General features: G+C 33.3%; 1 protein-coding gene across 1 annotated transcript; it reads right to left on the bottom strand.

The window, feature by feature from the left end:
• Positions 1-4913: 4913 nt before the first annotated feature.
• Positions 4914-5975, bottom strand: LOC104673105 (olfactory receptor 4K1). The gene has a single exon (XM_010377034.2). The coding sequence runs from the start codon at positions 5921-5923 to the stop codon at positions 4988-4990; it is 936 nt and encodes a 311-aa protein (XP_010375336.2). The 5' UTR covers positions 5924-5975; the 3' UTR covers positions 4914-4987.
• Between the last annotated feature and the right edge of the window lie 9472 nt (positions 5976-15447).

Below are 15447 nucleotides of genomic sequence, written 5' to 3'. Positions count from 1 at the left end.
AAGCTTTCAACTTTTCCCTGGTTAGCTGTGGTTTGTCATTTTTGGCCTTTATTGTGTTGAGGTACATTTTGTTGCGAGTTTTGATCAAAGAGCATTGTTGACTATTGTCAAATACTTTTTCTGTTTATCAAAGTGATAAATTAGTTTTTATCCTTGATCCTGGTTAATGTGATGTGTCACATTTATTGCATTATGTAGGTTGTATTATCTAGAATGAATCTCATTTGATCATGGTGAATGATCTTTTTAATGTGCTGTTGAATTTAGTTTGCTCGTATTTTCTTAAGGATTTTTGCATCTATTTTTATCGGAGATATTGTCCTGTAGTTTCATTTTTTTGTTGTGTCTTTGACTGGCTTTTGTATCAGAGTTATGCCCGCATTGTAGAATGAGTTTGGATGAATTCTCTCATCTTCAATTATTTTGAAATAGTTTGAAAAGTATTGATAATGTCCTTTAAATGTTTGGTAGATTTTCAGCAGTGAAGCCATCAGATCTGGAACTTTTCTTTGATGAGAGACTTTTTACTATAAATTCTATCTTGTTACTCACTATTGGTTTCTTCAGAGTTTCTACTTTTTCATAATTCAATTTGGCAGGTTGTATATGTATATGTTGGCATGTAGTTGTTCATAGTAGTCTCTTAGAATCCTTTGTATTGCTGTTACATCAGTTGTAATGTATACTTTTTTATCTCTGATTTTATTTGAACCTTCCCTCTATTTTTCTAAATTAATCTAACTAAAGGTTTGTTTCTGTTCAAAAGACTCACTATGGATTTCTGTATTGTTTTAGTAACTATTCCACTTATATCTGCTCTTATCTATTTCTTTTTTCTACTAATTTTGTGTTTGTTCTTTTTGTTCTAGTTCCTTGAGGTATGATGTTAGACTGTTTATTTGAGTTTTTTTTTTTTTTTTTGTCTCTTATGGTACAGGTGTTTATTGCTCTAAACTTCCCTCTTGGAACTGCTTTTGCTGTATTCCATAGGTTTTCATATATTGTGTTTCCAATTTCATTTGTCTCATGAAGTGTTTGAATTTTCTTTTTAACTAATTCATCAATCCATTTGTTATACAGGAGTATGTCGTTAAATTTACATGTATTTAAATGGTTTCTAAAAGTTTTCCTGTTAGTGATTTCTAGTTTTATTCCATTGTGGTCAAAAGAGATACTTGATTTTGGTTTTTATAGATTTGCTGAGATTTGTGTTGTGGCCTAATATCTGATCTACCCTGAAGACACTTCCATGTGCTGATGAGAAGAATGCATACTCTTCAGCTGTTGAGTGGGATATTCTGTGAATATCTGTTATGTCTACATGATCTAGAGTGCGCTTTATATTTGTTGTTTTTTGCTGAATTTTTTTTTTTTTTTTTTTTTTTTTTTTTTTGAGATGGAGTCTCGCTCTGTCGCCCAGGCTGAAGTGCAGTGGCCGCATCTCAGCTCACTGCAAGCTCCGCCTCCCGGGTTTACGCCATTCTCCTGCCTCAGCCTCCCGAGTAGCTGGGACTACAGGCGCCCGCCACCTCGCCCGGCTAGTTTTTTGTATTTTTTTAGTAGAGACGGGGTTTCACCATGTTAGCCAGGATGGTCTCGATCTCCTGACCTCGTGATCCGCCCGTCTCGGCCTCCCAAAGTGCTGGGATTACAGGCTTGAGCCACCGCGCCCGGCCTTTGCTGAATTTTTGTCTGGATGATTTGTCCTTTGCCAAAAGTGAGATGTTGAAGTCCTCTATTATTATTGCATTGGAGTCTGTCTCTCCCTTTACATCTAATAATATTTGCTTTATATGTCTGGGTATTCTGGTTTGAGATTTATATATATTTGTAGTTGTTATATCCTCTTACTGAATCGACCCCTTCATCATTATGTCATGACCATCTTCGTCTCTTTTTACAGTTTTTGAATTAAAGTCTATTTTATCTAATCTAAGTATAGCTACTCTTGCTCTCTTTTGATTTCCATTTGCATGGCGTATAATTTTCTTTTCTTTATTTTTAGTCAATTTGTGTCCTTACAGGTGAAGTGAGTCCTATAAGCAATATATAGTTGTATGTTTTTAAAATGCATTTTGTCATCTTTTAATTACAGAATTTAATACATTTATATTGAAGGTTATTATTGATAGGCACAGATTTCCTATTGCCATTTTGTTCATTGTTTTCTAGTTATTTTACAGGTCTTTGTTTCTTTCTTCCTCTCTTGTGTTTACTTTTGTGGTTTCATGGTTTTATTCCATTCTCTTTTTCATTTGCATATATGCTGTAACTTTTTTTCTTTGTTGTTACTCTGGGTCTTTCATAACAAATCTGATAGTTCTAAAGATCTGAATTTCTTTGGATATTCTTGCCTCTTTGTATTTCCATATAAATTTTAGAATCAGCATGTCAATTTGCTCAAATGTATTATTAGAAATTTGATTGAGATTGCATTAAATGTATGGATCAATTTGGGAAAAATTAACCATTATCAAACAACATTGCTAAATGCACTAATTTTAATAGCTTAAAATATTTTCTACATATATACAGAAATGCATATATATGTGTATATATATATATATATATACAGAGAAAAAGTTTTTCTAAAAATATATTTTTTCTAAGCATATATTTTATTGCTGTTTTATCTCAAACCATCTGGAATCTTCAGCACATTGAATAGAAATCGTGATAATAATATTTTCTGTCTCATTCTCAATCTTAAAGGAAATATATTTTAATTGTAATATGTAGTCTCCAGAATTGTGACATAATAAATTTCTTAGCCATCCATTTTGTAGAAATTTGTTATGGCTGCCCTAGTAAACTAATACAACATCCAAACATTGAAATCCAAATCTATTCTTTCCATATCTTTTTTACTTCAGGAGTAAGAAATTAGTTTTCTTTCTCATTTCTATAGTACATTTCTCCACTATGACATTCTTCAAAACCTAGATTGTATTTCAATTATTTGTGTTTAATTTCTGCCATATTTGATACTAAGATTTTGATGGAAAGGATTAATTCATATTTGTATAATTCTGATAGTGTATTTTATACATAGTGTAAATTTATTTCTTATTGAATATATTTAATTTGGTTTCTAAGTTGGTGCTAATAAATGATCACTGCAAAATTCTAAATTTACAGTTGTACATTTTAATAAGGGAAAACAGAGAGTGCTCCCATACATCATCAGTTTTGTTTACTTGACAGGCAGAAGGAACCAAAGGCTACCTGCACAGAATTCATACCCATCCAGGTGCCTGCAGAATTACCTTTTCAAAAGTAATAGCACTAAAGCTATTTGTATGTTTTATGCTTCACAAAGTGCCTTTATTTTCATTGTATCCTCTTGTGTCACATAGTTGCTGCAAAATAGCTATTTTTAACAACTTTATTTTACATATGAGAATACTGAGAATGAGAGCAGTGAAATGACCTCATTTTTGAAGTATACAGTCAACACCTTTTCACTTCCACTAGTAGTGAGAAGAAAATAATACTACCAAAAATGTCATCACTAGTTTCATGTTTATTGTGTGTCCAAAATGTTTTTGGCACCATATGAAAAATATAACAGGTAGTCAAGTTTAACAGGTCATTATGTTTGAGAGGGTACAAATGAAGTTGACCAAAAATAATCTGAAGCTCAAAAAAAAAAAAAAAAAAAAAAACCAGCTAAACATAAACAGTATGATGATTTAACAGGACAGTGTATCTATATCTAATATTTTGCTTCCACTAGGACTTAGCACGCAGAGTTAATATCTGTACACATAGCCACTAACATAACTCTTATAATTAAAATATGAATCTAGAGTGGTGACAATCACAGGCTTTATATTTTCCATAAAGTAGTTCTTTTTTTCATTGTTATTATAGAATACAATTAGTCTTTCTATTCCAAGAACTTTTGATAATGCAAATCTCAGGGAGAAGTACATAAGAAAACTTTTAGCTGGGAAATGAAACAATACTTAACAGACGCTTTTAATCACTAGTATTAGAGGTACATACATTTTACTTTTCTCTCTTCTGTTTTCAAACAAATATGAAATAATAGATTTCAGTTTGGGTCTTCAGTAGCAAATGATTTGTATCATTCTGTACATTTGTATGTTTTAGATACTTAACTTTTTCTTTGAACTTAAATATTCGACGTCTGCCATATTTGCAAACAGTTTCAAAGATATTGAAAATTTTCTGTGAATAATGTGGAATTCATTATAGCCAATTTATTCTACTTTAAAAATAAGTAGGCTTGTGAAAAATGTGTGTGTATATATATACACACACACATATATACACACGTATATTTTATTTATATATATATGTTGTTGATGGCACCAAATACCTAGAAAATTTTGTAGAAAGCAAAAATTTGTGTCAAATAATCTAAAGGAAAACAGAAAAAATGCAGGAACAAAATAGTAAATAGGGAAAACTATAAATACACAAATATAACCAAATTATAAATTGCTAAAATACTTAATACATAAGATAAAGAAAAGCTAAAAATGTATAACAACAAGGTGAAATCCATGTTGTAAAATGTAATACTTTTTCTACTATGTCAATGTATGTTGTAATGTTATAAATAAATTGGGCAAAGATATCAGAAATTCAGTATGCCTGTACATTTTGATTGTCAGGTCTAAATATATCATGTATTCAATTGAAGAGAATCACAAGCTTAGTAACATGAATAACATTTTATGCACATTGGAATCTCTAAATTCTTTATAAAATATTTTAAAGTATTACTAAATATTTTCAAGACAATTGGTACTTTAGAATTATAAACAATGAAAAAAATAGTTAACATTATATATAAATAGAATCAGAGACTGACTTGATGCAATTCCCTTGCATTTAAAACAAAAAGTCAATTCTGTAACTCAACAACCCATATCTCTGGCAAAGATGGTTGGCATGACACTGTGATACATTGGAGGGTCTTCATTCTAATTCAGGATTATGCTTCTTCATAGCAATCTTAGTTTTTCCAGGAGTTCACATGATGGTTTCTCAGCTTCCACATGGCTGATTTAACATCTTCATTCCTCAGAGAGTAGATGATGGGGTTCAACAAGGGAGTACAAACAGTGTAGAAGACAGAAAGAAATTTGTCCACAGAAAGTCTGCTAAAAGGCCATATATAGAAATAGATGCAAGGCCCAAAGAAAAGAATCACCACTGTGATGTGGGCAGTTAATGTAGAAAGAGCCTTGGATGACCCACTGGAGGACCTGTGTCGGACACTGATCAAAATGATCATGTAGGAAATAATTAAAGCCAGAAAGCAGCTCAATGATATCAGTCCACTATTCGTTAGGGTCATAATTTCCATTTCATATGTATCCATGCAAGCCAGCTCTATCACCAAGGGAAGGTCACAAAAGAAGCTATCCACCTCATTGGGACCACAGAATGGCAGGTCCACTGTAAAAGCCAAGTGGCTCACAGAATGAAGAATACCCACCGCCCAGGAAATAGACACAAAAATTATACATAGCCTCTGGTTCATAATTGTACTGTAGTGCAGGGGCTTACATATGGCTATAAATCTGTCATATGCCATAGCTACAAGCAACACCATCTCACTCCCAACAAAACTGTGAAGGAGGAATATCTGGGCCATGCAACCCTCAAAGGAGATAGTCTTGTGCTCAACAAAAAAGTCTACAAGCATCTTCGGGGTGGCAAAGTTAGACTGACAGATATCAATGAAAGAAAGGTTACTGAGCAAGAAGTACATAGGAGAGTTCAAATAGGAGTCAAAAGAAATAATGACAATAATTAAGACATTGCCTAGCACTGATGTCACATAGACTACAGAAAAGATGGCAAAAAAGAAAAGTTGAAGTTCCCAGGAATTAGAGAGTCCCAAAAGTACAAACTCAGACACCACCGATTCATTTCTGTGAGCCATGTATCCAATATGCAGTTACCTAAAAAAAGAAATCAGTAAAATATCACAATGAGTGGCAGTACAATACCTCTAGTTTATAAACAAAAGAAATATAGTCAATTTAATTAAGTTATTTATATTTATATATGTAAATACTCAATTGACTAGTATTTAAAACCCATGACTCCTATGAAAGTTGAAAGAGTATGAAAAAGAGGATTAGACATGAATCCCTGTCCCTGTCATAATTAGAAAAAAAATACACATACTAAAGTAACTAAAATATAAAACCAGAAACAGGAAAGTATAAGTGGCAATAGTTTAATAGCATAAGTATTAATAAGATTAAAGAGATTACGCCAAAGTGGTAAAATAAGTTTTAGCTCGAATAACTTTTATTTTTGTGCTAAAACTTCTTAAAAGCTTGAAATTTGCTGGCCAAAAATGAAGGAAAAGTCTGTTATTTCAGGCAAAAGGAATAACAGGAATAAAGATGCAAATGTAAATATATAAAGATGTACTTTATTCAGGACCAGTAGGTTGAGTGGCCTGACTGGAGGAGAGGGCATGCTAAGAAACAATAATTATTAAATTACCAATGGTAGGTCAGGAGCAAATCGTTAATGCAATTAGCCTTAAACACAAGACTAAGTAGAACTGAGAATCATAATGTTCTTGAAAGTATTTTAAGAAACAATAAAAGCGGCTGGGCATGGTGGCTCACACCTATCCTCCCAGCATTTTGGAAGGCTGATTTGGGTGGATCACCTGAGGTCAGGAGTTTGAGACCACCCTGGCCAACAAGGTGAAACCCCGTCTCTACTAAAAATACAAAAAAAAAAAAAAAAAAAAAAAAAAAAAAAATGCTGGGTGTGGTGGTGAGTGCCTGTAATCCCAGCTAGTTGGGAGGCTGAGGCAGGAGAATCTCTTGAACCTGGGAGGCAGAGGTTGTGCCTCTGCACTCCAGCCTGGGCAACAAGAGAGAAACTCTGAAAAAAAAAAAAAAAAGAAAGAAAGAAAGAAGGAAGGAAAGAAGGAAGGAAGGAAGGAAGGAAGGAAGGAAGGAAGAAAGGAAGGAAGGAAGGAAGGAGGGAGGGAGGGAGGGAGGGAGGGAGGGAAACAATAGAAGCAATTCGCCATAATAGAGAAGGAAAAGCCAATGGTGACCCTCTGAAAGTTCCTCTGAAGGTCAAGAACATTGCCTTTCAACCTTTTAACAAACAGTTAATCAAAGTTCACCTTCTGTCACATAAAGACCGATCAACGATAAATGAAACAATAACCAAGAATGTGTTTTCAGTCTCTTTCTTCTGTCTTTTATCTCTTTCTACATATGCCTGACAAACTTGAATTTGTCAAAATCTCTAACACATTTCAGGAATGGTCCTTTAGGAAATATCTCATATGGTTCATTTCAAATGCATAAGAAATTCTCAGAAAAGAAAAGCTAACTAGCATGTAAATTGCCTCTTAAATGTGTTTGTTTGTTTGAGACAGAGTTTGGTTCTTGTTGCCCAGGCTGGAGTGCAGTGGCGCCATCTTGGCTCACGACAACCTCCACCTCCTGGGTTCAAGCGATTCTCCTGCCTCACCCTCCTGAGTAGCTGGGATTACAGGTGCCTGCCACCACACCCGGCTAATTTTGTATTTTCGGTAGAGACGGGTTTTCTCCATGTTGATCAGGCTGGTCTCGAACTCCCGACCTCAGGTGATCCTCCCGCCTCGGCCTCCCAAAGTGCTGGGATTACAGACATGAGCCATTAAATGTTTTTTGACATTTTCTTAACACATGTGGCCACTTGGTCCCAGAGAAAACCCTACACAAACTTCCTGAAGTGGTTCAGTAAACATTTTTTAACTTAGCTCTGTGTATCCAACATTAAACAACAGATATTTATTTGTCCTTATACTAATTGAAGCTCTGCACCCCTCCATATTCTTCAGTGGTTTGTTAGAACCAGGTTAATTAGATATGACCAAAATAATAAATATTATATATTTTTAAAGTTAAAATTATATAGGTAACCATAAACCAATTTAAAAAGTATTTAAACTGTGTCTAAGCTTTCATTATGTAATTTTAACCTGGATGTTGAAGAACTATATCTTACACTTTCAGGGGCTTCTGTGTTTACATATGGTTAAAATATGTAATTTTAAGAAGAATGCAGAAACCTAAGTTACTCAAGAATGTAAATGGATCAATGAGGCATGAACTGACCTAACTACAAGTTTCCATATGGAATCTCATTTCCATGTGGAAGATTTGGGGCAATGCTGGCATGTCTAATCATGTGTATCATGAGCAGGGGAAACAAGGTAGCAAAGAAACATTGAAAAAGAAAGATATTCCCATTCCTAAGAGTAAAAAAATTCCTAAAGAGCTATAGTTATGAATTTAAAAAGATAAAATTTGACACCATGAGGGACTGCTTATAGCATTCTACTCATTGTGGAAAGCCTATTAAATATGATTATTTAATAGAATAAAACATTATTTATTTTCATAGATTATTAAGCAAAAGTTATCCTTGACACAGAGCATGCAAATAAATTTAGATTCTAATACTATGGGTATAGAATATATGCCAGCTCATTATACAATAATAATAATGAACCATTATAATTACAGTAAAAAATACTCCATAATTGAAATGTCATTTGTGATAAGATTTACCACTTCAATGGACCGCACAGTATTTTGTACATACATCTATCACAGCAAATATTAGAAAATTTGCTTTATATAAAAATAATAATAATAACATTTATAGCACTTTCTATGTTCTAAGCAGTCTCCTAAGCATATGGCATGCATTTGTACTCATTTAATGCTCAAAATAACCCTACAAAATAGCTACTGTTCAAATATGCATTTTAAAATTGAGGGAACTAAGGCACAGAGAAGCTTAGGCTAAGTAAATTGCCCAAGTTTATACTACTAGTAAGTTGTATACTTGTAGTAATGACTCCTATAGTAGACTGGGAGATGCTTGCGCACAAACAAAGCTAAATCTTATGAGTGATAGAACAGAGTGGTGGGGCTCTAAAGTGGGACAGGCTTGGATTCAATCTCAGCTCCTAAAATTTCTAATGGAATGAACAGTTCCTTGACTTTTCTCAACTCCTTTTCTAACATGTGAAATGGCGATGTCACTTGTTACATTTCAGAGTGGAACATAATAGGCATTTACACGGGAGTGGGGATTGAAAGAGATGAAAGAGGGTGCTCAAGAAGACAAAGGGGGAGAAAGAGGGAGAAGAGAAGGAGCAAGAGAAGGAAGAGGAGGAGGAGGAAGAAAAAAGGAGGAAAAGGAGAAGGAAGAAGAAAGAGAAGAAAACATGATTAACAAAAAATTATTAAATAATGGTATTATTCCTTTTTCAAAAATCATCTTATCTTTGAAAAATATATATTTTTAAAATATCCAAATTTCCCACAAATTATATCTTTTCAATATCTAATACATGATAAGGTTTTTAGTCTTATTTTTCAAAATGTAAGAAACAACTAGAAATTCCTCTCCAAACTAACTTCCTATGATTTTTTAATGCAAGTAGAACAGATCAGGTTCAACATTATATCTCATTTTCTTCTTAATAATTAAGGTAGTTACCAAATAGTATAGACAAGTAACATTTGCTACTTTCTAGCTGTGTGACTGAACTTAAAACATAGAACTGGATTATCTCTAAAGCTAGTTTCATTTCTAAAATTCTAAGTGCAGAGGCAGTTATGGAAACACATGGAGTTTATAAAAGTCCGAATTCCTTGGGCAGTCTGCAGAGCACCCAGAAGCTTCTTCATTATTGGATCAATCATTTTCTCATTGCCACTATACCTCAGAGATAGGAATGTTTTCAGATCCCAAAATACACCATAAGAAAATTTCCCTATTCTTCGTGTAAAACCAAGTTGGATATGAAAGGGTTGCTGTTAGATTGATATCTATCTATACAACGTGTCAATAGAACTCTGAAATCATAAGCATGAATAATTTTTCTTGTCTTTATTTTAATGTGTAATACTTGATTACCTATAAACCTAGAAGCAAACAATAAAGGATATCCTACTGACCATTACTCTACTGTGTATAGCTATACCTTTCTTCATTTGAGGCAAATTTTGATAGTCAATAAATATTTGTTAAACTAATGGCTACAGAGTCCCTGAACAGAAAGCATAAACAGGTCAGAGAAGGGAAAGATAATGGTTGTAGCATATGTTCCTCTGACTATCAGATTTTGATCCTCTTCTTACCAGGGTTGCCCAAAAGCAGTACAGTGGAAGAATGATATAGACAGAGAAGTGGAGAACCGGAATGTTCTTCCAGAGGGAGTTTTCAATTTGAAACAACAATAACTTGCACTTTGCTATCTTCTAGTTGCTGATTTTGCATCTATAAGAGATCTTGTTCATTATTTCTCTAGTGCAACAATATGTTCACAATGAATGTATAATACTTACACTTTGAAAAAGTTGTCCAAGTCTTTGACTTCTTCCTTATTTTCTCCAGTTTGGTGTCCTCTAGTTTGTTTCCGTTTCTCACTTTCCGCTATGAGTCTTCATACTGATAATATTTATAATATAGTCTTAACTTGATGCATTTTAACTTGGTTCCCTACACTATGCCGTATGGAAGCGAGCCTCTCAAGTCCTGTCCTGAGGTAGTGAGGGCTCTGATCGTCTTGCACTCAACCAAGCAATGACAATATCTTTAGGCAATACAATATAAAGCCTTTTAACCTCATTCTAGAAAACTGATTTCATTGGTGAAGCAAGAAATCACCCTTTAGAGCTCTTAGGTCACTTTCCAGTGGGAGTAATTATTTTTCACAAAATAATTTTCCAGAAATGGAAAAGAAAAAAAAAATTGTTTGTTTTGCCAGCCAATGGATACACATGAAGCAAAAGATTACTTGATTTTAACTGAGTATCAGTCAGCAAAGGAAGTATTTAAGTATTCAACTCCTAACTTTCTGTTAATAAAACAATCACACAATCTTAAAAATGATCACCTTGCCTCAGGGTGTTTCCTCCAATCACAAGGAGCCCACTGCTTCATAAGACAGTTCAATCTATGCTCCACTGTTTCTACCGTCTGTAATTTAAAGAGTAAATCTATTAACACTTCAATATTATGTTTCTTCAAATATTTAAAGAGGCTCTCATTTATTCCCTATATAAATTTATTTGTTTCCCAAAATACATCAACAGTCTTTTTCAACTATATTTTATAGAGTAAGTTTTATAGATATCCACAGGCTATGATGTATGTTTCAAGTGGTGATCTTTAAGTATAGAAATTAAAGGTAAGAGTCCCTGTTACTTAGTGTTTCTATCTTCCTATGTATCTTCTGTGTGTGTACCCCTTAGTAAAACGTTCACATATATAAGCATTTGTGCAAAATGACACATATTGCAGCACTGACTGAAGGAGAGAGATACTGGAAAAAACCTAAATACATATGTAGAGAGAGAGAGTGAAGAATTACAATGTTTTAGTGTGATGAAATACATTCAATGATTAAAATTGTTAAATAATATTGTGTACATATATATATATATATATATATATATATAAGGTTAAAAACATAATGTTGAGGGAAAAAATTAAAGATTGTAAAATGATGTTCAAATTTTTATAAACCAAAAAAAAATGGACACACTTATGAATTAAATTTTAAAAATATCCAGACTACAAAGAAAAATTCTAAAAAGCATAAAGTCTAATTTAGCATCTTAAGCAAGAAATACAATGACAGACAGTTAAGAGACTACCACAATAGTAAAATAATGGTGGATTTCAGCAGCAATGATTCAGGGAAGACTCAGTGTCAACAAGCATCTGTTTTTACCAGACAAGCGTAATCTTGACTGTTTTTCATGCTGTCTGGCCCCTAATGCTCATTTTCTGAGGCTACTTCTCCAACTGTACTACCAAACATGCAGATAATGCCAAATCCTCCTAATCATTGTGTTTTGCTCAGGATGATGAGAAATAGTTTCTTTTGATTGCATAAAATAATCATTGTTAAAATAGTCTACAAAGGTTACTAGGAGATAAATTGTGTGAGAGTAGACAGGAAATATTTGCAAGAGAAAAATAACCAGAAATAACTTTACTAAAAAACAATAACAAAAGCTCCAAGGTGAAATATTTTGGTCCATGCTCTCTGTCTCTCTCTCTCTCCCCCCATACACACACACACACACAAACACAATGTGCAATATGTATAAAATGTATATATTAAATTATATATATTTATATATAAAGAATAAATGAAACAGAACAGTATCCAGAAATATAACCAAATATATATAAATTATAGTTTGTAATAATAGAGTTATTTATACTAATTTAAAGAAATATAGATTACTATATAAATGAAATTCATGGGAAAAGGTAAATTTCTATCTGCATACATACAGTTATAAAAGCAAAATAAATTTTAATTGGATCAAAGATTAAGTTTGAAACATTAGAAAAAATGCACGTGAAGATTTTTTAATAATCTTGGAGTTAGTAAGGCCTCTAAAGCATGACATTAAAGAAGCCATAAATATATGGATATGTAATGGATAGAATTGACTGACTTAATCATTTTTAGATTTGATATATCAAAAACCCCACAATGAACATTAACAAAAATCGCAAACTATAAAATATGTGCAACACGTATGACCGAGACTAATTCCTTGTAAATCAAAATACTATTAGAAATGAAAATAAAGAAATATCAACAACTAAGTAGAAAAATGAGCACATACACAGGGAGTTCAAAAGAACAAACATGCTTTACAACTCTATGACAATAATAAGACCTCTTTACATTATAGATTGAAAAAATGTCAACATAATTTGAAGTAATTTGGGGAAAAATATGTTAAATCATTGTCAATGAAAGTTTCATTAGAAACATACATTTTATACTTAGTGAATATATTTAAAGCAGAAAACAAGTAACATTTTCAATTAAGAGACAAAAAATGCCCAATTAAAAATAAAAACCCTATTTCTTATTTAGAGAAATAAACAAATAGGAATTTAAAATAAACAAATAGGAATTTTGAAAAAAACAAGCTTTTTGTTGTCAGTTAAATTGGCAAAGATGACAAAGAAAAGACACGCATTAGATACACACGAGAAAAAGACATACATAATTGAAGTCACAGAAGAAGAGAGCACAAAGCTAGAGCAACAGCTAGAGATTCTGACTAACAGCTTTCTACAACTGAAGTATACTTCTAGCCATAGAACCAAGATGTTCAATAAACCACTAGCAATAAATAAATAAATAATAAGCAAGCAAGATCATAGTAAATCCTAGAATTGCTGGGGCAGGAAGCACAAAATCCATAAGTAAATCAATGGGAATGTTGGGGAGAGAGTCCAATCTATTCCTTGCCTATTCTTTGTTATCTATATGTGAGTATTTTAGCTACTGGTAATGCAAAATTACAAATTCACTGTCGTTTCAATGAATATTTTACATTTTGGAGTTCACCATCTCAACAAATTTGAGTATAATCTCAACAACAGTCTCTTATCTGAGGCTTATATATGCCATTCCAATGTTGTTTATGGCTGGAAGCTTCTCCGAAAAATGGATCTCATGATATGTCTCTACTGTCACACCTCTTCACTGTAAGTTCAATAAATTCCACCTTCTTCACTGTAAATACTTTTGTCTCTAATTCCAGAGACAATCTTTGTGGAATCCTATATCCATATATCGAACACTCTGTGTGCCCTGGAATTGTGTCTGGGGAGAAGGAATACAGGTAAGGAAGGAAAATTCATATCAGGAGTAGGAATGAATTCCAATAAAGACAAGTCACTACCCCCACTTCAGAGGAAGGGGTGTGATACAGTTGATTTGACACCAAATGCATGTGGTCTGTCTGAGGAATGGCACCATAACAAGGCTGCAGCATGACTCCCTTCTGCCAACAGACCAAGCATTCAGGAGCTGTAGTAGTGGTATGAGACTAACCTTGATAAAAGAGAGTCCATGTTTTTGGTCCCTGATGGGCATTGTTGTGAAGTACAAAAATCTGCACACTTAGAGCCCACTCACATAGGTTCATCCTCATTCTTCCTTCCCAGACTACTTTCCTCCAATTTTCAATTTTGATCTTCAAGACCCCTAACAAGCCAGCAAAGCCATTTTTCAAACCCCACAAGTTCATGTTTATTTTTACTTATGACCAATTCTGCATCTAAAGCTGATAACTAAGTGTGATGTTTATGGCTCTGGCCAATGAGAGAATTCTTCCTCATAAGTGTCCGTGAAGGTCATCTGAGTGAATTGTAATGCAGCAACAGTCCATTTTTTGGCTTGCACCAAGGCATAGAATGAAGTCATCCATAGAAATTCTCCCATGAGACCATAATATTGAGCTTGAGAAAATATATTAATGCCAGAGAAATACTTGATAAAGGATTTCGACTACCTGTTCATACCAATTACTAGTGCCTTTATACCTTCAGCGTGATCCTACACATGCCATTTCCAATGTGTGATGGCTTGCTGCTGTGGCAGCTAGAAATTATAACTTAATAAATCTGATAACAGTTCGTGATGAGCAGTGCTCACGTAGGCAGTCACTTGGAAATCAATGGTCAGGTACTTAGTCCCTAATAAGACCCAACAACATACTAAGATCTATGTTTTAAACAATAAACAGTTGTCTTCTGCAGAGATTTTTTCTTCTGGAATCCTAAAAGTTAGTAATTGTTATTTATCTAATTGACTTTTGTAAATAATCTACACAATGTCCTTATTTATCATGGATATCTCCATTTCATTGGATTCCTGGTTGACATAGCCTGAATGGCAAGGCAGTTTGCACTGAAGATCAGAATTAGTACAGGGACTCACTGAAAACTGCAAATGCTATGAATCAACCTAAAATTGATATAAAGTAGTATTTATGAAGCAGTTTTTATGCTGCCTATAACACTCAATGATCTTGCAAGAACTGTGCCTCTTTCTCAGTGGCAAAGAATATAAAGCAAAATAATATGTATTTTATGTAATGGGAGGATGACTCTAGCCTTCCCTAGTGTATTGGACTCAAAACCTAAATGATTTGGCAGAATTCTGAAAATATCTAAGGGTATTGCTAACCTTCTTATATGTCATTTCCTACCCACAGGTCTAATCAGAGCATGCCTTCAAAGTGTGACTAATATGATGTTCTATAGATTATCATGACCATTCAGTTCCCTAAGGACTATATTATGATAGAGCGTAAAAGAGTTTTAAAAAGCTGAACAAACTATAAATGTTCAGAAAGTTATGGAGTAACAAATGTGAATTTTTAAGGGTGAGAACTCCATCACAAGATGAAGTTGAGTGGTTTTCTGCAACTTTTTGTTAACATGTTAGTAGTTTTATGATATCCTTCATGTACTCAGTATGAAGTTAAATCTATTGGAATTTCAATATATTGCAAATACAATATATAATGTGGCAAGGATCTTCTCCACGGAAAAGTATTTATGATGAAACATAAATTAGTTTAAAATGTAAAACAC

The sequence above is a fragment of the Rhinopithecus roxellana genome, chromosome 5 (assembly GCF_007565055.1).
Source record: "Rhinopithecus roxellana isolate Shanxi Qingling chromosome 5, ASM756505v1, whole genome shotgun sequence".
NCBI lineage: Eukaryota > Metazoa > Chordata > Mammalia > Primates > Cercopithecidae > Rhinopithecus > Rhinopithecus roxellana.
The sequence above is the reverse complement of the archived record's forward strand: the minus strand, read 5'-3'. Positions and strand labels throughout refer to the sequence as shown.